At 39.7% G+C, this 24310-nt stretch overlaps 1 gene segment (V, D, J or C); it reads right to left on the bottom strand.

The window, feature by feature from the left end:
- Positions 1-15636: 15636 nt before the first annotated feature.
- On the bottom strand, positions 15637-21988 carry LOC103549967 (immunoglobulin kappa variable 4-1-like). The segment is given in 5 exon segments: positions 15637-17305; positions 18100-18246; positions 18546-18685; positions 21168-21644; positions 21852-21988. Coding segments are annotated over 2 exon segments (468 nt in total).
- Between the last annotated feature and the right edge of the window lie 2322 nt (positions 21989-24310).

Consider the following 24310-nt stretch of genomic DNA (forward strand, 5'->3'; position numbering starts at 1 on the left):
ATTCATCAAGCCATGCTGAGGCAGTGACCCAATAGCAGTGCCAGAAGGACCTACAATTCGAATATACAACTACGTCCTGGAGGGTTTTAGGGAAGAGAAGAAAAAAAATAACATTGGCAACAGATGTTAGCTCAGGAGCCAATCTTTAAAAAATAATTGCATTTGCTGCATTCCATAACTTTTGGTATGATGTATTTCCATTTTCATTTGTCTCAAGATATTTTTTGATTTTTCTTTTTATTTTTTAATGACCCATTGGTTGTTCGTGAGTTTGTTGTTTAATCTCCACATATGTGAATTTTCAGGTTTCTTCATGTGTTTCATTTCTAGTTTCATATGATTGTGCTCAGAAAAGATATTGGTATAATTTTAATGTTATTGTATTTGCTAATACTTGTTTTGTGATCTAATTTATTATCTATCCTGGGAAATGTTCTGTGTGCACTTGAGAGGAATGTGTACTCTGCTGCTATTGGATAGAATGCTCTAAATATGTCTATTAGGTCTACCTGATCTAAAGTATAGTTCAAGTCCAATATTTTCTTATTGACTTTCTGTCTGGGTAATCTATCCATTGTTGAAAGAGGGGTATTGAAGTCCCCTAATATTATTTCATAGCTATATATTTCTTCCTCAGATCTGTTTATATTTGCTTTATATATTCAGGTGCTCTGACATTGGGTGCATATATATTTACTACAAAGTTATTTCCCCTCAATGAGTTGACTCCTTTATATTTATATAAAATACTTCTTTATCTCTTTTTACAGTCTTTGAATTAAAGTCCATTTTGTCTGATGTAAGTATAGCCGCATCTGTTCTCTTTTGGTTGCCATTTGTATGGAATATCTTTTTCTATCCCTTTATTCTAGCCTATGTGTGTCTTTAAAGATGAAGTGAACCTCTTATAGGCAGCATATCTTGCGTCTTATTTTTTTATCCTTTCAGCCACTCTCTATCTTTACATTTGAGAATTTAGTCAATATACATTTAAAGTAATTATTAATAGGTAGTGACATACTATTGCCAATTTGTTCATTGTTTTTTGGTTGTTTTCTAGACCCATTGCTTCTTTCTTCCTCCCTTGCTGTCTTCCATTTTGGATTGATGCCTTTCTATAGTGGTATGCTTTGATACCTTTCTCTTTATCTTCTGTATATCCGCTATTGTTTTTTGCTTCGTGGTTCGCATGAGGCTGACATAAAGCATCTTATAACAGTCTATTTTAAGCCGATAAAAACTTAACTTTGTATGCAAAAGCAGAATGTCTTTACTGCCCCTGCCACATTTTTTTTTGATGTCACAATATACAAATCTTTATTTTGTGTATTAATAAAAAATTATTGTAAATATATTTATTTTTAATTACATTACATTACAATACTAGTATATTCTGTATTTGACAATATATTAACCTGTGTCAGTGAGTTTTATATTTTCATATGATTTCATGTTACTAGTTATCATCCTTTCTTTTCAGCTTGAAGAACTCGGTTTAGCATTTCTTGTCAGGCAGGTCTAGCAGTGATGACTCTCTTCAGCTTTTGTTTTTCTGAGAGTCTTTCTCTCTCTTCAATTCTGAAGAATAGCTTTGCCAGTTAAAGTATTCTTGGTTGGTGGTTCTTTTCTTTTAGTACCTTGAATATATCTTCCCATTCTCTTCTGGCCTGCAAGTTTTCTGATGAGAAATACACTGACAGCATTAGGGAAATTTCCTTGTATTTTACAAGCTTTTCTCTTGTTACTTTCAAGATTCTCTCTTTCTCTTTTATTTTGACAGTTTTATTTTAATGTGTCTCAATGAAGTCTTCTTTGGGTTAAGCTGATTGGGGACCTTTGAGCTTCATGTACCTGTATGTCAATATCTTTCCACAGATTTAGGGAGTTTTCAGCCATAATTTCTTTAAATAATCTTTCTGACCATTTCTTTTTATCTTCTCCTTCTGAGATGCCCATAAAGAGAATATTGCTTCATTTGATGTTGTCTAATAAGTCCCAGAGGCTTTCTTCATTCCTTTCCATTGCCTTTTTTCCTCCTCTGTCTGGAAGATTTCAAATGATCTCTCTTTGAGTTTCCTGACATTTTTCTCTGTTTTGATTGAGTCTACCTTTGAAACTCTCTACTGTATTTTTTAGCTCGGTCTTTGTATTCTTTAGTTCCAAAATATCTATTTGGGTTTTTTTTAATGTTTTCTATCTCTTTGTGGAACTTCTCATTTTGTTCTTGTATTGTTTTCCTGATTTCATTAAAATTGTTTAGCTGTGTCTCTAGGAGCCCTCTAGCTTTTTTAAACAATTATTTTGAATTCTTTGAGTCTTTGAAGACTATACATGGATCTCCATTTCCTTGAGATCAGCTACTGGAAGTTTGTTGTGTTCCTTTGGTGGTGTTATGTTTTCCTGATTCTTCATCATCCTTGTAGCCTTGCATAGGTGTCTGCACATTTGAAAAATCAATCAACTCTTCCAAACGTTATGGACTGACTTCATTAAGGGAAGACCTTTACCTACAGTGGGGGCATGCTGGATTGTGCTGTGGCTCCAGGTCTAGTGGTGCAGGGCATCAAATGCGGGGGAATGTGGCAGCTTCAGAAATGAGAGGGGACGGTGTCTCATTAGGTCAAGCAATTGGAGTTCATGATAGTGACTTGATGGTAAGAGCAATGGGAGGTCTGTAGTAGCTTCAAGGGCCACTGAAGTCCTCAGCAGTGCCTCCAGGTGCAGCAGTGAAGAACAGGGCAGGCAGTAGTGGTAGCCTTATCTAGCAGTGTGCACACACTCAGTGGCAGGTGCTGCCTGTCTAAAGGTACCTGAACAGTGGAAGTGCTAGCTGTAAGCACTCATGCAAGGTGAGGGTCAGGGACAGCATCAGGGACTGGACCTGACTGTGAGTGCATGATCAGCTAGTAGTATGTGGGCTGTTGGAATACACTTATGTTGCTGCAGATACTAGCTGAAGGTGCGTGTACAGTGGTGAAGGTGGTGGCATGAGTCAGTGGCACACTGGTGCACACCTGCAGGGAGTAGCTGTGGGTATGCTCAGGGAGGTGGAGACTGGTGACGTGAGTCAGGGTGAGCAATGTGTAAATGAATGGCAACAGAGGCTGCCTGTAGGCACACATGGCAGTGCAGCCTAGTGACAGGCGTAGGGGCTGTCTCCAAGCACTAAAGCAGCTGCGGAGGCCTGGGCTGTTGATGTACACTGGTGCAAAAGCAGAAAATAGCCACAGTGGCACACAGATCATTGGAGACAGGCTGGAATCATGCACACATGCAGCCACAAAAGATGGGGGCTAGATGCTGGTGTGAATCCCAGGGCCTGGAGCATCTACAGCAGCACAGGCTAGAGTGTCTCCACCACGGGGTTGGGGACGCAAAGGAGGACTCATCAGACAGAGCCTGCAAATACAAAAACCTAGGAGGCCTTCAGTGACAAAAGCTGCAGAGGGTCTGCAGGAGCTGCGCTGCCCATGGTTTTCCTCAATGGTGAAAGCTCCTGAGGACCTTCTGGAGCAGTCTGCTAGAGTCTGTGATGGGATCCTCAGAGATGAAAGCTGTGGGGGTACAGCATCCACAAGGACTATTGAGGTCCTCAGCAGCAAAGGCTGCTAGAGTCCTTGGCAGCGTAGAGGAACTGTGGTGGCTCCCACCAAGTGGCTGATACTGGTGTTGCTGCCGTCTTCCTTGCTCCTAGTCATCTCTAGACCTCTCAGCTGTGCCAGTCTCTAGGTAGCAAAATCGAAGCAGGACTTCCATGCAGTGCCATGAAAGGCTGGGAAAGCAGATCACTTACCCTCTTCTCCTTTTCCCAGCCAGGGGAACTCTCTTGGGTTGGGCACTTCCCTCTTGGTGCTGAGCAGTGCCAACCTGGGGGATGGGTTGATGCAGGCAAAGTGAAATTGTTCTTCTACGCTTTTTGTGCAGTTATTCTCAGCAAAATAGAAAGGTTTTTTGCTCCACTGTGCAGCTGAATCTTATTAAGTGGTCTCCTGAGCTCTCCCTGAGCTATTTTTATTCATGAATACTGTCTAATTGTGTTCTTTGCTGGGGGAAGAAGGCTGGGGTATTCTACTCTGCCAAAATGATGACATCACTCCCATGTATTTGTAACCACTTTAATAACTTTCATTAGTGTTTTGTAGTTTTCAGTGTACAGATCTTTCTTCCCTTTGGTTAAATTTATTCCACAGCATTCTTTTTTTTGGGGGGGTGGTGCTATTGAAAATGAGACATCCACAAATCAATCAATATGATAGACGACAATAACAAAATGAAGGTTAAAAAACATATGATCGTCTCAATAGTTGTAGAAAAAGCACTTGACAAAATTCAACACCCTTTCATGATAAAAACTCTCAACAAAGTTGGTATAGAGGGAACGTACCTCCACATAGTAATAGCCATATATAACAAGACCACAGCTAACATCATATTCAATGGTGAAGAGCTGAGAGCTCTTGCTCTAAGATCAGGAACCAGAGGAGGATACCCACTCTCACTACTTTTATTCAACATAGGCCTGGAAAGTCCTAGCCAGAGAAATTAGTCAAGAAAAATAAGTAAAAGTCATCTAAATCAGAAAGGAAGAAGTGAAACTATCACTATTTGCAAATGTAATGATATTATATACACAAAACCCTAAAGACCCACCAAAAAACTTATTTTTTAGGATCAATAAATAAATTCAGGAAAGTTATTGGAACAAAATCAATACACAAAAATCTTTTTCATTTCTGTACACTAAAAACAAACTGTCAGAAAGAGACATTAAGAAAACAATCCCATATAAAGAGATATCATTCAAAATATCCTAATTGATGAGCTTTGGGTTCAAAATATACAGAAGAAACAGAGAGCAATGGACAACCCATTTCCTAACTGCATCCTTGCATTTCCTAAAAGCACACTGACCTCCCTGTTGAGGAATTACGTCTTTCTGATTGGATACAGTCAGGTGAAGATATCATGGGGCCCACCCTTTTTTAGCCAGGGGTGAGCACCTGACCCAAGTGAGGTAAACAAACCTCCCTGCTTGCAGCCTGAATCTTAAGGGAAAGAACACAGAGACTGAAAGTACTTCATTCCATCTAATAACAGCCTGCCCAGAGTGTTCCTGCAATAAAGAATATTTGGGGAAGAAAATGAACATAAATTAGAGGCTTAGAGGCACTGCTTTCCAGCAATGCTGTTGGCACCAGGTGAGATTTGACCTTCTCCACCACCACCCCCAGAGGCTCTCTCAGCTGCTACTGATCCATGAGTCCCAAGGGACACACCTCTCCTTAAGTCCCAAGGCCCACCATCACCTGTCCTTAGGAAAATAGGCAGTCACAATACCCACTGCCTTGCTTCCATGGTTCCTGAAATATAATCGCAAAAATAAATCAATCTGATATAAATGCATTTCCCACACTCAGGGCTCTTCAGTCTTACAATTGACCATCTTGTTATATACCACATGTCATATAAGTTCTGTCCCTAGACGTGCTCTTTCCTCTGTTTTTCTGATATTACATATTGCGTCTCCTTCAGTGAGCAGTTGCCTATGTCTTCATCTATTGCATTAGTTGTTCCAATCATTTTATGTATTTGTTTTAGAAACAGCTTGCATAAACAGCATATGGCTGGAATGGCGTGTTTTATTTACTCTTCTTTGTCTTTTGACTGAATTTTTTTTTTTCAAGGAAGATTAGCTCTGAGCTAACATCTGCTGCCAATCCTCCTCTTTTTGCAAAGGAAGATTGGCCCTGAGCTAACATCTGTACCCATCTTCCTTTATCTTATGTGGGACACCTGCCACAGCATGGCCTGACAGGCAGTGCATAAGTCCCCTCAGGGGATCCAAACTGGAGGACCCTGGGCCACTAAAGTGGAGTGTGCAAACTTAACCACTGCGCCACCGGGCTGGCCCCCTCAATTGTGAAATTTTTGTCATTTATATTGCCAAGGTATAAATTTGTCAGAAAACTAAAATAAATTTCTCATTCATATATATTGTGAGCATGTAACAAAGATTCATTTACCTTGTTAATGGCAGGACCAGGTGGTAAATCTGGTTCAAAGAAGAATATATAACTACACACACACACACACACATGAATAAGTCAATAATATTAATAAATAAGATGCAAAACTGGTTAATGTCCTACAGAGCAATAAAACCACAAGCAGTAGGGTTATCTTCTGAGGCAAAAATCAATTAGCATTTCCATGATGTCAGTTTTCTCTAGGTTTACTTCTAACTTTTTCAAATCTACTTTTTAATCAGTAGTAAATAGAAGTCAAACAAATGTTTTTTGTCTAGCAAATCAAATGGCCTTGAAAATACAGCGTTTAAGAAAAAATTATTCACGACACTTTTTAAAAACAGTAAAGCAGGCTTATTCAAGACCATCAACATAGGTGTAGGCTCTACTGCAATGGGGTTCTACAGTGGAAGAGGGAGGTTGGGCTCATCCCCAAATACAATAAGAAAAATGAGAATTTGTAGCCAAGGAGCAGGTAGGGGTCAGTGGATAGAAAATTACTAAGAGGAAACATCAGGGGTCAGGGGTGATTCTGACTAAACCAACCTGACAAGATGCTTGCTGAAGGCAGGCCAGGATGATCAGAGATCACCTGGGGGATGGTGGAGAATGAGCAACCCAATCAGATATCAAGGAGGGAGCATTCTGGTTAAATTCATTTAGCAGGATTCTTGCTAAAATTGGAAAATGCAAAGATAGAAAAGCTCAAAAGTCAGGGCCTAGTTGAGAAAAATGTTTGAAAAGTAGTGGAGGAAAATTTGCAGATTTGATGAGCATTGTAAGTTTATAGCTTTAAGAAGTACAGCACACTCTAACGAGATATACTCAAAAAACTCCACATCTGTTCATGTCATAACCAAACTGCTGAAGAACCAGGAAAAAAATCTTGAAAGGAGACATAAGGGGGAAAATGATGTATAGAGAGAAACACAACAATTCAAACATATGCAGACTTCTCATCAAAATCTATGAAAAACAGGAGACAATTGAATAATAGAGTCAAAGTAGAAAACAGAATAAATACCAAACCAAAATTTCATACATCTAGTGAAAATATACTTAGGGAATTATGGGAAATGAAGACATACTGTGATGAAAGGAAATCAAGAGAATTTATTTCTAACATACCTAGTTAATGGAAATGCGAAATAAAGTTCTGCAGTCTGAAGAGAAATAGCACTACAGGAAACTTGAAACTTGAGGAATGAACAAAAATGCAACAGAAGTGATAAATATCTGAGTAAATATAATAGACTCTTTCTCTCCTCCTAAGTGCTTTAAAATGTGTATGATTGATTGTCGAAAGCAAATAATACAACAATGTCTGGTGGAGATTAGAATGCATGTGATGGTACAGTATGTAAAGTAGAAAACTAAAGACACCTGTTTCACCACAGCTCCTACATTTCTCTTGAGGTGATAAAATATTAGCTCCAAGTAGACTGGAAATATTTATACATATCTTGCAGACAACAGAGCAGACCAAAGCACTGTTGGCTAGTCTACAAGAATCTGTCAGGGACAGAATATCAAATACAGTCATGCACCACATAATGTCATTTTGGTCAGTAGCACACCACATATGCGATGGTGGTCCCAAAAGATTAGTACCACATAGCCAAGATGTGTAATAGGCTACACCATCTAGGTTTGTGTGAGTATGCTCTATGGTGTTCACTGTTATTGCCTAACACCACATTTCTCAGAATGTATCCCCGTCATTAAGCAACACATGACCCTACTTCATCACCATCTGAGAGTAGGAGAAATTAACTGTCCCAAAATGAAAGGGAAAAGACCCAGGGCACGTGAGACGGGTGGCTGCCTGTAATGCAACGTACTGTGTTGATAATGACACTTTTTAGAAAATTAAAAGTCTGAGGAAAATGCTAAACTGGACAAGACACTAAGGCAATTGATATAAACAAGGATTGTTTCAGACAAGATTACTCTACAAATGAATGAACTCAATCACAAAAAGTAACCTGCAAAGAGTCGCATAATCAAAGAGGATGCTCAGTGTTTCTCAGATAAGCTGCATATCAAAATCAGCTGGGAAATTTGCTAACAACGTGAATCTTGAGCCACAATCCAGTCAAACTGGTCATGATTCTCAGAATTTGGGTTTGGGAATCTGTATTTTATCAAGATCCCCAGACTTTTCTTTGGTACTCTATCTGTGCCAGAAAGGTGAATGGGTATTTAGGCACCACTGGTACACCATCCAAGCAGCTCCAGTGACAGTGTGGATTACAATAAAGTATACTTCACATGGTTTTTGTGAGTATTAAATGAGAAGTGTAAAGCATGTCATAAATGATGTGATCATTATTATCCAAATATCAAAGTAATGACAACTCAGCTAATGACTAAAAAATGCCTATTAAATCTGAAAATTATTCAAGATTCATGGCTGACTTTCAATGTGTGGTGGGTTGAAAGTCAAGACTGTGCAGAGTAGTCAAGAGAAGAGCAGACAAAGAAATGGAAGCAACAAATGTTAAACTTCCAGCTTCCGAGTTAAATCGGTAGCTGGAAGATTCATGAGGTTTGAGAGTATATTTCTTAGTGTGATAAAAATTGAGGATGGTAATAAACATGGAAGAAAGAGCCATTCGTGAAAGATGACAATGGTGGTGGTGCCCAAGTGTTTTCTATGTGCCAGGCATTCATTAAAAAGACATACAATTGGGCTGGCCCCGTGGCCGAGCGGTTGAGTTCGCGCGCTCCGCTGCGGGCAGCCCAGTGTTTCGTTGGTTTGAATCCTGGGCGCGGACATGGCACTGCTCATCGAACCACGCTGGGGCAGCATCCCACATGCCACAACTAGAAGAACCCACAGCAAAGAATATACAACTATGTACTGGGGGGCTTTGGGGAGAAAAAGGAAAAAAAGAAAATCATTTTAAAAAAAAGAGAGATACAATTATTATATCCATTTTACGTGTAAGAAAATCTTGTCACTGAGGAGTTAAGTAACTTACTCAAGGTCACTTGGACGTGAAACATCAGAGCTGAGAGAAAAAATATGATACCTGAAGAATTAAGATCATGGGGCAATCTGTACCAAATGATACATAGGATTACAGAATTAGAGAATGGTTTTTAAAACAAGAAGAAATATGACTAATGGAGTCATTTTCCTTTTTTCTTCGCTTTATTTTGCTTTCAAAATAAAAGCAGTAGTAAGCAAAGAAACTGAGGTAGGACTACAAAAAGCACAATCAGAAGTCATTAAGCAAAAGGCCTGGATGGCAAAAAAGGGTCCAAAGGGAGGCACGACGAGAGGCAGATCCGGGTCAGTGGTGGACGTTTTGAAGCTGAAGCTCCAAGATTTCTATAATAGCGAGGAAAAGAGGAAAGAAAGGAGCCTGAGAAGAAATTAAACAGGAAAATTTAGAGGCAAGAAGTCGCTGGGAAGTGATTCATCAGGGTACAATGATTCATCAGGGCATAAATCTCATTGGATCTTATAAACCAGTGAGTTGAGCTGGAGCCTGACTGGGTTCAGGCCTGTGCATCTAACTGAACAAAACATGCTGACAAAGTTCCTGACAACGTAAGAGAAGAGTCCAAAGGAGGCTGTGGGAAGACATGATAATGGCCCCCAAAGCTGTCCAGGCCCTAAACTCAAGAACCTGGTAGTATATTACCTCACAGGGTGGCAAAAGGAACTTTGAAGATGTGATTAAGGGTAAAGATTTTGAGATGAGGAGATTCTCCTGGATTATCTGGGTGGGCCCAATCTAATTATATAAATCCTTAAAAGCAGAGAATCTCTTCTGGCTGTCATCAGGGAAAGACAGGACTATAGATGCAGGGTCAGAAAGATGCAATGTTGTTGGCTTTAAACATGGAGGAAGGGGGCCACTCGTTAAGGAATTTAAGAAGCCTCTAGGAGCAGGAAAAGGCAAGAAAACAGATTCTCTCCTAGAGCTTCTAGAAGAGAAAGCAGCCTTGCCAATGTCTTAGTCCAGTGAGACCCTTTTTGGTCTTTTGACCACCAGAACTGTGAACTGATATGTTTCTAATGTTTAAGCCACTAAGTTTATGGTAATTTGTTACAGCAGCTATAGAAAACTAACACCGAGGTCTTAATGGCATTTTCCAGTAGGGACCTTCCACAACAGGGTGTCAAAGAGACTCAATTACCTCCTGAGCCCTGCAAACCATCCCATAAGTGAGTCAGGACACACAGCTTCTCTGGCAGACAGAGAAAGTGCACAAGTCCAGGGCTGCAAGGGGAGGAAGCAGCTGGTGCTTTAGATACTGGCTGACAAGCTGACAAGCAGACCTGAGGAAGTTTGTGTCCAAGGCTGAAGCACTGTGAGAGGAGAGCTATAACAATGCTGACAGTAAAAGTTGGCTACATCTTCAGCCTAGAGGCTGCTGGTGGTGAGAGTGAAATCAGTTGCAGATCCACTGCCACTGAGTCAGTCAGGGACCCCAGTTGCCAGGGTGGATGCTGAGGAGCTAAGCAGCTTAGGATTCTGTCCTGGTTTCTTCTGGTAGCAGGATAAGTAGTTGCTAATGCTCTGGTTGGACTCAACAGTTGATGGTGAATCTCTCTCTTGCAGAAACAGCCAAGAACTGGGAAGCCTGGATCATCATGATGTCCCCACAGGCACCTGCAAGCAGGAATGAAGAGTGACCATACATACATCTATTATGTCAAGAAATTTTAAAACATTTTTTACAATGTTACATGCCCCACAGACCATATTATACCTAATAACTCTTGGAAATAACTCTTATTTCACTCTGCATCTAAAATCATTTTCTAATCAACCAAAATATTAATCTGGATAGACTGAGGTACTTTTAAATCTCTCACCTGAAATGCAGAGCAGCAAAAACATGAGGAGCTTGGCCTGTGATATCATCATTCTGCCGATGCACTGTCTGATGCAGCTCAGTGCACATTTTGGAGAGAAATAACACATTTGTAAAGCTCTGGACAACAAGCCAGGGCCCAGAGGAGACCATGCAAACAAACAGTGATTATGAAAGTAAATCATAGCCGTGGTTGTGGAAGTATGTAATTTAAAGAAAGAGTCAAAAATAGCATCAGAAAATGTGACTGTTTGACTATGAAAGACATACACATAAATTTAGAAATTGCAATTTCCAATATGTATTCAGAAACCTGTTGAAATATAAAACATTTTTCAAAATCAATAGCATTCTCTTACACAAGCCGCAACCAACACAAGACAATCCAACAAAGAGCCTCTCTGTTAAATACACACATACACATCATGTGTGTGTGTGTGTGTCCTTAAAAGCATTTAAGCTCTGAAAAGATAGACAATGGGAAATGTTGGATTTTCTATAACCAAAAAATATTTTATTGCTACAGTTGCTTTGTCCTGAAGGCATCAAAGTATACTACAAACCCGTGAGCTTGGGTGCCAGGGCCATGCAAAGGCCACAGAGGCTGAAGTGGAGGCCCAGAGACCATCCAGGTAAGAAACTCTGAGGGAGATCAATCCTACATTAGGCTGAAGCCCCTCAGGATCTCTCAGGATAAGAGTAAACCAAATCTGGACGGAACTCTCCTCTCTGCTCAACTTCTGGGAACTAACTGCAGGGACAACTGCTTAGATTTGTTGCAGAACTGGAGATGAAAGAGGAAATCAAGAAGAAAAAAAACCCTTCCCTAGGAAGTTGTAGATCAGGCCCCACATGGGATCACATCCCAAGCATGCATGGCCTAAGTGAGTCTGGAACTTTCCAACTTTCAACTTGATTTAGCCTGTCCTACTAGTAGAGCCCCCAAGCACCAGGAATAAACAAAAAGAAAACATCTCTTGAGGAGGACATATCCATTCTAAACTCTCAGGAGACCTCATAAATAATTTTTGAAGGGCCAACATGAGCAAGATGTCAGAGATTTCCTGATACACAAGGAAACAAGACTACCTGAATGTGAACAACACAAGTAACAGCAGAATCACAGAAAGCAGATACCCAAGTCCCCCTGGGATTTAAGACTTTGCAATTAACACAAATAGTTTATTTTTTTAAAAACGAACAACAAACATGGACATGTCAAGATGGGAAAAGGAAACTAAACTGGCTATATTACAATCTTTAATTAGAACCAAAATAAAACCCAGAACAGACAATACAGTATTGAAGAAGAACAAAGTCAACGGACTGGAACTACCTGACTTCAAGACTTACTATAAAGTTACAGCAATTGAGACAGCTTGGCACTGGTGAAAGAGTAGACAAATACAGATCACTTAAACACAATAGAGAGCCCAGAAATAGACCTATACACGAATACAGTCAACTGATCTTTGACAAAGCAAAAGAGGCAATTCAATGGGGAACAGTTCTTTCAGCAAATGGTGCTGGAACAATGGGACATCATGTTCAAAAAAAAAAGAAACCAAACACAGACCTTACACTTTTCACAAAAATTAGCTCAAAATGGATCATAGACCTAAATGTAAATTAAAACTTTAAAACTTCTGGAAGACAATATAGGAGGAAATTTAAGTGACCTTGAGTTTAGTGATGACTTCTCAGATACAGCACCAAAAACATAATCCATGAAAGAAAAAATGTATAAGTGGGACTTCATTAAAATTAAACTTCTGCCCTGTGACAGATCCTGTTAAGAGAATGAGAACCGAGCCACTGAATGAAAGAAAATATTTTCAAAACACATGTCTAATAAAAAAGTTGTATCCAAAATTTACAAAGAATTCTAAAATTCAACAATAAGAAAACCAACAACTCAATTAAAGTGGCAAAATATCTGAATGGACATCTCACCAAAGAATATATAGAGGTGGCAAATAAGCATATGAAAACATGCTCCACATTAGGGTCATTAGGGAATTGCAAATTAAAACAATGACATACCACTACACACCTATTAGAATGACCAAAATCCAAAACTCTGACAATAACAAATGCTAATAAGGATGTGGAACAACAGGAACACTTATCTCTTACATGTGGAATCTAAAAAAGCTGAAGTCATAGAAACAGAGACTAGAACATTGGTCACTAGGGACTGGGGGTGGGGGAAATGCGGAGATGCTGGACAAAGAGTAGACACTTTCACTTATAAGATGAATAAGTCCTGGGGATCTAATGTGTAGCTTGATGATTATAGTTTATAGTACTGGGTTATATACTTGAAAGTTGCTAAGAGAGTAAATCTTAAATACTCTCACCAAAAAAATCATGGTAATTAAGTGATGTGATAGAGGTGTTAGCTAACACTATGGTAGTAATCCTTTTGCAAGCTTTGGTGTATCAGATCAACATGCTGAACACCTTAAACTTACACAATGTTATTTCTCAACTATATCTTAAGAAAGCGGGGGAGAATATGCTGGTCACAAAAGATTATATAGAAATATACAATATGATTTTCATTTCCATAATACATAGGGATGTTGAATATCTTTTAAATCTGCCTGTTGGCCATCTGTATATCTTGTTTGGAAAAATGTCTGTTCAGATCTTCTGCCCATTTTTTAATCAGATTTTTTGTTATTTTGTTGATGAATTGTATGGAATTTATATAATTGGGATATTAACCCCTTATCCAAAATATGAGTTTCAAATATTTTCCCCCAGTTGGTGAGTTACCTTTTCATTTTGTTGATAGTTTCCTTTGCTGTGCAGAAGATTTTTAGTTTGATGTAGTCCCATTTGTTTATTTTTTCTTTTGTTTCCCTTGCCCGAGAAGACATGATATTCAAAAAGACACCGCAAAGACTGATGTCAATGTTTTCTTCCAGGAGTTTTATGGTTTCAGGTCTTACATTCAAGTCTTTAATCCGCTTTGAGTTGATTTCTGTGTGTGGTGTAAGATAATGGTCTACTTTCATTCTTTTGCCTGTGGCTGTCCAGTTTTCTCAGTACCATTTACTGAAGACACTTTTCTTTCTCCATCGTATGTTCATGGCTCCTTTGTCAAAAATTAGCTGTTCATAGATGTGGGGGTTTATTTCTGGAGTCTCAGTTCTGTTCCATTGATCTGTGTGTCTGTGTGTCTGTGTGTCTGTTTTGATTACTATAGCGTTGTAGTATATTTTGAAATCAGGGAGTGTGATACCTCCAGCTTTATTCTTTTTTCCCAGAATTGCTTTGGCTATTCAGAGTCTTTTTGCTCTATTTATATAAAGAGCCATAACAAACAAAGCTTTATGGTTTAGAGATCCAGAATGTAAAATCCAGAAAGTGATTACTAGAAATGTCAGAGATAGCATTTAATTTTGAGGAGAAGTAAAGGTTATGATTAGTAAAGGATACATTGGGTTTCAGGGAAGGGAGAGACCAGAAATATGCTACATATGACAATATCTTGAGGAGCACTAGAATATTATTCAACAAATAATGTTCATATGTGTGTGTTGTCTACTTTTCGTTGTTATATTTTAAAATAAAATTTCTTATAATTTCACAATTTTATTGATAAAAATTATATCCACAAAGTGCCTGGCACAGTACTTGACACAGAGTATTTGGTCAATTAAGATTTGTTGAATAAGTGAATGAATAAAAAAGAAAATGAGAGGGCCAGCCCTGTGGCTGAGTGGCTTCAGTTCCACGTACTTGGCTTTGGTGGCCCAGGATTTTGGGTTCAGATCACAGGTGCGGACCTACTCTACTCATCAGCCATGCTGTGCGGGCATCCCACATACAAAGTGGAGGAAGATTGAGATGGATGTTAGCTCAAGGCTAATCTTGCTCAAGCAAAAAAAAAAAAAATACAAGAGGAGGATTGGGAATGGATGTTTGCTCATGGAAAATCTTCCTCACACACAAACACAAAAAAGAAAATGAATAACAGAAACTAATTGTATTAAGTTCATATGACTGGGTAAAAGGAGTACATCTTGCAACAACTGATATCTCCAATTCAGACTTGTCTTCCAATCTCTTAAATTTCTTCTTGGATGTTTCAAAGGCACCTCAAACTCACTATCTTTACAATATAAATATAACTCATTATCTTTCTCCTCCCAACACCCAATCCTGCCAAATCCCATCTGAAGAAAGGACACACCGTACATCTTGTTGTGTAAACCAGAAACACTGCACACATCTTTGACACTGCTCTTTGCCTCAACCCTCATAGCAAACTTTACAACCTACATATGCCCAAATCCATCAGTTCTTTCCATCTTCACAGTCATGGTCTTAGACCAAGACATTAGCATCTGTCTTCTAGATTCCTAAAGCAACTTCCTAACTCCTGTTCTTGCATCTATTCTCGTTTCTCTCCAAAATGTTCTACACTGAAACAAGAATGACCTTTTTTAAAGGCAAATTTCATCATGTCATCTATCTGATTAAAAGGCTTCCAAATATTTCTATTTTGTATAGGATAAACAAAAAAGACACTTAGAATGCCCTTCCTAATGGCCTCATTTATACATTTCTTACCTCAAATTCTGCATTGTGGTAACATTCCTTAATCAATGTGTATATCCCTACCACTGACACTCCTGAGAGTGTGGCTCTTGTCTTTCATCGGTCACCATCACTATTATAACATCAGTACTCAGAAAAATGCGTGGTATATGGTGGGTTCTCAGTTAGCATTTGTCTAATAAATGTAAACACAAACGAAGGAAGGAAAGCATCAATTCTGCTGAGTTTATTTACAACTATAACATAACCCTAAGCAATATAATAATGAGACTTGTTTTGCAACCCCATAAATGATTCTAAACTTTAATAGAAGTAAAAAGGGCTAAATACAACTACAATTATTTTGTGGGAAAAAACTTTGATGAAGATCTAATGCTGTCAAATATGGAAACATATTTTTATCAGTCAGGGCATTTGGTTGCGAACAACAAAAATCAACTGGGTCTTATGGAAGCAGAAAATGAAAAGACTGAACCATATTCTGTGACTTACAGATTTGATGGGAAGTTTAGGTAACATGGGACAGGAAAGGCATGGGAGCTAGATGGCATAAGTGCAGTCTGGGACAAATCACAGACAGAGATTTTATCTGACACACTGCCACCACAGATGGACAATGTCAGTCCTACCGGTACCACTACTGCTGTACACCAGTCATGGAAAATTGGATATTGGAGGCCTCTACTTCTGGGACGTTGAGATATAGTTCTATTTGCAAACATTTTAGACTCTGTGAGTTGAGCATTACGATAATTAGCACGGGTACGACTTCAACAAATGCTTCATCATGAATTTATTTCTGTTTCTAGCAACAGTACTAGGGATGCTAAAATATAACTATTTTCATCTTAGTTTCATCAGAGAATCTAAGACAATAGGTACCAACTGCTGCCATATTTAAACAGTAAGAGGGCCCGGCCTGGTAGTGCAATGGTGAAGTTTGCACGTTCCGCTTCCGTGGCCTGGGGTTCGCCAGTTCAGTTTCCAGGTGCAGACCTACGTATCGCTTGGCAAGCTATGCTGTGGCAGGCGTCCCACACATAAAGTAGAGGAAGATGGGCATGGATGTTAGCTCAGGACCAGTCTTCCTCAGCAAAAAGAGGAGGATTGGCAGCAGATGTTAGCTCAGGGCTAATCTTCCTCAAAGGAAAAAAAGGTAGGAAAAGCACAGCTTACAAGATTTCTAAGCACAAATCTGTGCTTTATGAGCTTCACTGTCATATTCTTTGGTTCTTTACATAAGTGTCCCTCAGCCCCCACCACAACCTGGGAAGGTGATCTGAGTCACATAAATGGAGCCATTTCTGGGGGATGGAGCTTGAGCAACATCAAGCAAAAGGAGGAGCTGCAAGGTGGTGTCACCATCCCAGATCCACAGGCTCTTGCTCTACTGTGTTTCAGATGAGAAAATATTTACAAGCACAGAGATGGGGTTTTCCCACCAAAGTAATCCTCCTCTTCAGAAAGATCCACAATTGTAAAATTGGATATAAAATAAATGCTACAAGCAACACAAACCTGTCCACCTGTCACAGAAACTACATTTCATCTTGATTTTTTTCTTTTATCCTTGCGTGGCACAGTATCTCTGGATCCGTCCCATGTGCCTCTAATTGTAGGATCCAGTGGGTACATCATGCTCACTCAGGCCGCAGAGTCTTTGCCAGTCTCCCCAGGAGAGAGTCTCCATCAGCTGCAGAGCGACGGAAAGCCTCCTCTACGTGGATGTGAAGCATTGCTTAGCTTGGTGCCAGCACAGACCTGGGCAGCCCCCGAAAGCCCTCATTTACAATGCTTCCACTCCAATTAACAGCGTGCTCACCCGGTTCAGTGGCAGTGGGTCTGGGACAGACTTCATTCTTATCATCAGCAGCCTGGAAGGTAAAGATAATTAGTTTTCCAACCTCAAGATGTACTCTCATAATGACATGACCCCAAATATAAACCTTCCTACCAGAGCAGGTGGGATAGGTGTCCCAGCTGCTTCTCGCTTACTTGCTACTTGTACAAATAGAGGGTTACTTTTTATTGCTTGTTTGCTTTGTTTTGTTGAGGGAACAAACGAGTTGGCATGGTTTGGTTTAAAAATCTGCAGCTGGGACTCCTTTTACTCCAAAAGAGAGCTAGTCTCCTCTCTATCTTTCCATCCACTTCCTTTAAATCTTATTTCAGCTCTAACTCTGGGTCTCAGTGCTGGGTCATGCAGTCCCGTCGAATGCTCTCTACTCAGATCCCAAACACCCTTCCCACTGCCTTTACTGCTATTCCCCAAATAGAATCTCCTCTCCAGGCAAGTTTGTAGTCACTATCCACTGAGCACCCCTATTTCTCTACTTTGCCATTTAAGGTGGGTCCAAAGAAAACATCCCAGGAATGAGAAAACGCTAGATCTATGCCTATCCTTGTGATAGAACAAATGCAAATTATACGTTTCCCAATACATTATAGCATAAAAAAAGACTCCTATTGCAAAACTGAGAAGTGAAGAATAAGTTCCTTTTATTAATGGAAAAGTTCTCAAATTTGAAAAGAACAGTAAAGTAGATTTTACGAGAGCAGAAAAAAATGTTTGGAAGCCTTGAGAGATGAAAGGCTCAGATTCCTAAAGAGCAGGATTTTCAAAACCTTGCCAATTCACAGCCCTTCTCAACCACTGAAAGCCCTATACCTTCCATCTCTTCTGAGTGCTCCCTTAGCTTGTGTGCTGTTTAGACTTCTGGTCTCCCCTGAGTACAGTGCTTCCCCTGCAGCCTTCTCAGGTACTTCATGTTGCCCCCTTCACTTGCCATTTTGAGGTCTCTGCCAAACCTCCTACCTAAAGGATAAAGAATAAAAAAAATTATTATTATTGAATTCTGTGTAGGTAGACTACAGCACCCCGTGTCATTCCTTGTTGCAATCATCTACCAGCTCCAAAGTCTCTTCTCATTTCTGGGATATTTTAGTTCCTGGCTCACAGACACTCACTTCAACCCCATGCCTATCACAATTCCTGGTAATTTTAATATATGTATGTATGATCCTTCCTTTATCCTGATCTCTCAGCTCTTTGATCGATTCTCCTCCAACTGTCTCTTCTCACCCAATCTTGATCACTCACTTCCATGGTCATACCTTAGACATGTCATTAGAAAATGACTGCAACTTCTTTATCCTCAAAATGTTCAGGATTTCACCCTTGGCCACTTCTAGGAGCTCTGCAGCTCCCTCCATATAGTATGCTGTTGTCAATAATAGCTAGCCTTCATCAGGACCTGAAATCCATAGGGAAAAAAAATGTTGTGTTTCAATGGAAAATTAGGCAGGTCTATACCACATCTCTCTGGGTTATCAGATTCTACCCACGTATATTGTCTTCGAGCTATTTTGCAAATCTTCATAAATTTTAAGAAACATAGATACCTGAATTCTGTGCCGTCTAGTAGAGATTTAATTGACTTTCTTACCTCCCCTTGGAAATCTACTTAGTTTGTCCCCATTTGCAATTCATTCCTTTATTCCATTTATATCCATGCTGTTTTGATTTTTCCTTTGAGCCAGTTATAATATCTTCCTATTTCCCTCATATCATGTAAGGTAAAACAAATTACTTAACACATGTTCATTATTACTATTTATCCCAGAGAGTCAAAATTTTATTGTTCTTTGAAAATTATATTTTAAGAAATCTGCTGACCTTTATGTATGACCTTTATGAAAATGTAGAAAATCTACATTTTCTGTGTCCCTCAGGCCCTGATATTCTCACTTCTCTCCATACTCATCTTAAATTCCATGATCCTTCTTTATAATGACTCCCTTACACACAGAAGCTATCCCACTTACTACATCATTCAAAATAAATCCCAAATCATAGAGAAGTCTACAAAGTCCTACTCAATGCGTCCTCTTCATTATTTCTTGGATCTTATTTCCACTACTCTCCCCCTTTCACACTGCATTTTAGCAACTTTGGCTTCCTTCTTTTTCTCCAACATGCTGCTCACATTTCTGCCCCAGAAATATGCCGTTTTCTTTAACTAGAACTCTATTGCCTGGAGATGTTTCTATGGCATATTACCTCACCACATTAAGACTTTGATTTTGTCATACCAACCCAGTCTAATCTTCTCCATGACCTTCTATAGTAAATTCATTGAACAGATGGATCACCTGTTGCAAAGGGCAATCCCTGATGCCCCCTTATCTCCATGCATTTTGCAATATAACTTTGTATTTCCTCCTATCAACAGGGAGGGACTATTTACCCTCTCCTTCAATAGGAACAATTGCATTGATCATTAGAAAGCACCAAATGGGACGTTGTGACAGCACTAAGTCTAGGCTTGAAGATGCCTTATGTGGTTTTACTTTCTCTCTCAGTCAACTGCCATAGGAAGTTGGATTAGTCTGCCTGTTGATGAGAGACATGAGGTCTGGTCACCCAGACAGCCCCACTGATGGTCAGCCAACTATGGAAATGTGAAAGAGATGAAAGAAATATGAGCCGTTCTATATTAACTAGCACCAGTTGACCTGTCAGCTGACTTTAAAAAGACAAGCAAGCCAGCCAAGATCAATCAAGTCTGGCCCATATTAACAGAGCTAATCAGCTGATCCATAAACATAATAACAATAAAAACACTACCATTTTAAGCCACTTCATTTTGTGAGTGGTTTATTACACGACAATAGCTAACAACTACATTATCCAGGTTTAAATTTGTACTCTCTCGTACCGCCTCTAGCCTTTACCCATTTCTTGCTTTATTCTTTTTCATATCATTTACAAAACAACAGAGTAAATATTTACTAATGCACGTGTTTCTTGTCTGGTTCCCCCAACTGGAATGAAAGCAGGTATTTTTCCTTCTGACACAGAGAAGGCACTTGAAAAACATATCTTGAATGAATGAATGACATGGATTCCTCCATATCAATACTTTAAATATATTTCTGAATATTATGAGAAGCTGTCATTCAGGTAAGAGTGTTCAGAGTACCCTGATCAGGTTTGCTGTGATCTTTCCTGAAGCTAAATGTCATTAACCCGTGTATTTGAGAAGTAGGTGAAGAAATAATACTAAAATGACTGAGTTTCCCACACATAGAGCCACAATTTCCTTCAGTCACAAATTTAGACTTGGGTGCCCAATGGGATGGATTTAAAGAGAAAGTTGACAAATTATCAGAAAAAGTAATAGAGATATTTCTATTTCTAGAGTGACAGGGATAAAGAATTAGAGAATTGCCTTTGTAAGAATGATTACACTGGAGGAAATGGAGAGAAGATAAGACGGTGGTACAAAAGGAGATAGAGTAGGAAAGTAACATCACTGACAGTGACCAGAAAAGCTTGGCTGGAAAACAGTGTCCAAGAAAGGAAGAAGCAAGAGAGGGATACTACCTTCTGTGGAAGGTTTTGAATAGGAGACTTCAAGTGTTTATTATTGTGACAGTCCAAGAGTTAGAAGGTCGATTACAGATAAAGAAAGGAGACCAGGAGAATCAGGAATTAAAATAGAAATGTTCCAGAGTCAAAGAGGCACAGAGAAGGGAGAATTGACCCATCAGGGTAGAAAATTCACTGAACCCTTCTCCAGAGGATGAGACAAGCCTTATTGACTTCATCATTGGGACAGTCCATGGAAAACATGCAGGAACCTATGACACAAAACCTCCTGATTTCTACGGATATTTACAGCATTTTTTTTCAATAATCTCCCACAAAAAGGGATCCAGAAAGAGCAAACTCACCTAATTTTATCCAGGGCCTGACAAATTCTTCAAGGAATAAGTCAGGAGATACCACCTCTCAGGTAGATAGAGGAATGTGCATGTTCACGGCTGTGTGCAGAGGAAGCAGCTGGTGCAGAAAAGACTCACTGACCCATGGTTTGGGGGAGGGGGTTTGTGTTCGAGGCTTTAGCACCGTGGGAGGAGCAGTATTAGACTGCATACAGTAATAAACTGCCACATCTTCAACCTGGAGGCTGCTGATGGTGAGAGTGAAATCTGTCCCAGATCCACTGCCACTGAATCGGTCGGGGACCCCAGACGCTCTGCTGGATGCTCTGTAGATGAGCAGCTTAGGAGCCTGTCCTGGTTTGTGCTGGTACCAGTCCAAGCTGCTGCTAGCACTCTGACTGGCCTTGCACTTCATCTCGACTCTCTGTCCTAGAGACGCTGCCAAGGAGTCTGGAGACTGCGTCATCACGATGTCCCCACAGGCACCTGCAATCACAAATGGATTGTGATGATACACACATACTTTATCATAGACACATTGAAATATGAAATCTAAAATGTGCCTTCTAATGATATTACAGGTCAGCACATAATTGGGTCTATTTTGGAAATGGCCAGTATTTCTTAAAATTAATTTTTTACCTCTAAAAAGATATTACTCCAAAAGAACTGAGGCACTTTTAAATTTCTCACCTGAGACCCAGAGCAACACAGATATAAGGAACTGTGTCAGCGACATCATCTTGGTGTCCCTGCCTGCCTGATGCAGCTCAGCTCACACTACAAAGGCCCCTCTTATAAAACCTGAGCAGTTGATCTGGGCCTGCGGGGGCCTATGCAAAACACTCAGTGAGGATAGAAGCAAAGTGCATGCTCAGTGGGTTGTGAACGGATCTAATGCAAACGAAAAGCCAAAAATATCATCACCAAAAATGTGTATGACTATAATACACACAAGTCAACTTAAATCTCTAAAACTACAAACTGCTGGATAATCTAATGAAGAGCTTCTAAAATTCAAAAATATTTTCAAATGATTTCTGTTTCCAGAAATGATGGGCAAGCTTCCTCATATCAACAATCCTGGTGAAAAAAATAAAACATGTTGAAAAAATACTACAAAACAAAAAAATAAAGGAAAGGAGGGAAGGATGAAGGGGAAAGGGAAGGAAGGAAGGAAAGAAGGGAGGAAGTGACTGAGGGAGGGAGGGACAGAGTGAAGGAGGGATGGAGGCTAGAAGACCATACAGAGAATTTTGGGCCCAATTTTTTTTTTTAAATCTGTGACCAGCGTATGACTGGCCTCTAAAGCCATTTTTATCCTAACAATACATAAGGACATTGCAAACACTTGAGCTTAGCTTTGGGGCTATGCAAGGCCCAGAGACATAGAAAACAGGATCAGGAATTATTCATTTGGAAAGACACATGGGGCCCTAATTTGAGCTAGTGGCCAGAGGGACTCTAATCTCAAATGAAGAGTCAAGGAAAGAGAAAATGCAACCTATGCTTCCCACAACTGCGAGGAACTGAAAAGAGGGCTCTTCATTCATTGCAGAAATGGAGAGAAAAAAACAAATAAGACTTCTCTGGGGAGTTATGGCTGCAGATCAACCTTTGCAAGGATTTTTACTCCATGTATGCATGGCCTCTATGGGTCTGGACTCTCCAAACTGGGAACTTGGTTAAGATATTCCTACTGGTACAGGCCCCAAATGAAAGCTGTTCTGGAGAAGGGCACATCATTCTAAGTCCTCAGGAAACCTCATTAATAACTTTTTAAAGATCATAATACCAAGAAATCAAGTAATCTTGGCATCCAAGAAAATAAAATAATTTGAATACATATGACAAACAACAAAAATAACAAAGAAGTAAGAGTTCTGTCCAGATTTCAGATTTTGGAATTATGAAATTATGACAGCTTAATTAAAGAAATAAATTACAAATTTGACATTGTGTGCAAGGTATGGGAAACGTAAAATTAAATGTCACTGCAGATTTGAAAAGGAGCCAAATTTCTAGAAATCAGAAATAGAATCACCACAACTTTAAAAATCAATTCTGTTAACAGAAAAATCTCATAAACTGAGTGGCTTATACACAACAGAAATTTAGTTCTCGAAGTTCTAGATCCTGTTAAGCCTAAGATCAAAGTACCAGCAGATTCAGTGTCTGATGAAAGCCCACTTCCTGGTTCATAAATGTCCCTCTTCTTGCTTGTCTTCACATGTGGAAGGGGTAAGGGAGTTGACTAGGCTCTCTCCTGTAAGAGCACTAATCGTATTCACGAGGGCACCACCTTCATGACCTAATCACCTGGTAGTGGCCCCACCTCCTAATACCATCACATTGGGGATTAGGAATTAACACATGAATCTGAGAGGACTCAAATATTTAGTCTTTAGCATCAATAAAGAGGACATCCACTTCCAGGCAAAATGGGGTAACAAGGATGAAATTTACATCCCACGCCTGTGTGTGTTTGTGTATGAGTGTATGTGTACATGTGTGTGTGGGTATCTTTGAAAAAATGGTTTTAAAGACACTGGACATCAGACAATGAAGGACAGTCTGACAGAAAAGAAACAAACGAGCTGAGTCTTATGATTGTACCAGCTTGTTGCCATGAGAGAGTTTTCAGGCTGCAGCACAAGGAGGAGGAACTCAGGAAGAGCCCAGTGGACTCCCTGGTTGAGGAAACAAAGCTGAAAGTCCAGTTAGACCGAAATAGCTAAATTTTGCAGGACAGCGTGTTACCACACAAAGGGCACAATCTGCTCGCCACAAGACAAAAGCCAATCGTCAAGAGGCAAGGTGGTGGCAGAGAAAGGGCATAATATTACAGCTTGCTAGCAAGAGGAAAAGTAAGCAACTAACGTCCAGAAGAACCATCTTAAAGGGGGCACAGAATATTGAAGAAGTTATATAGTCCCGTGGGTTACAAGGGAGGGGGTTAGCAATGTTGATCCTCTGGTGTTACAGACCAGGAGTTGCCACACCAGATCTTTCAGTTTTCATCAGTGATGGCTATCAGCATAGACTCTCTGTTTGGGGGTTCATCACATTTCTAGGGAACTCAGAAGAACAAAGATATCGTCTTATCGCAGCTGAGAGGTATATTGACTAGCAGGGGTCATGAAATAAATAGA

This window comes from Equus przewalskii, chromosome 14 (assembly GCF_037783145.1).
Source record: "Equus przewalskii isolate Varuska chromosome 14, EquPr2, whole genome shotgun sequence".
Taxonomy (NCBI): Eukaryota; Metazoa; Chordata; class Mammalia; order Perissodactyla; family Equidae; genus Equus; species Equus przewalskii.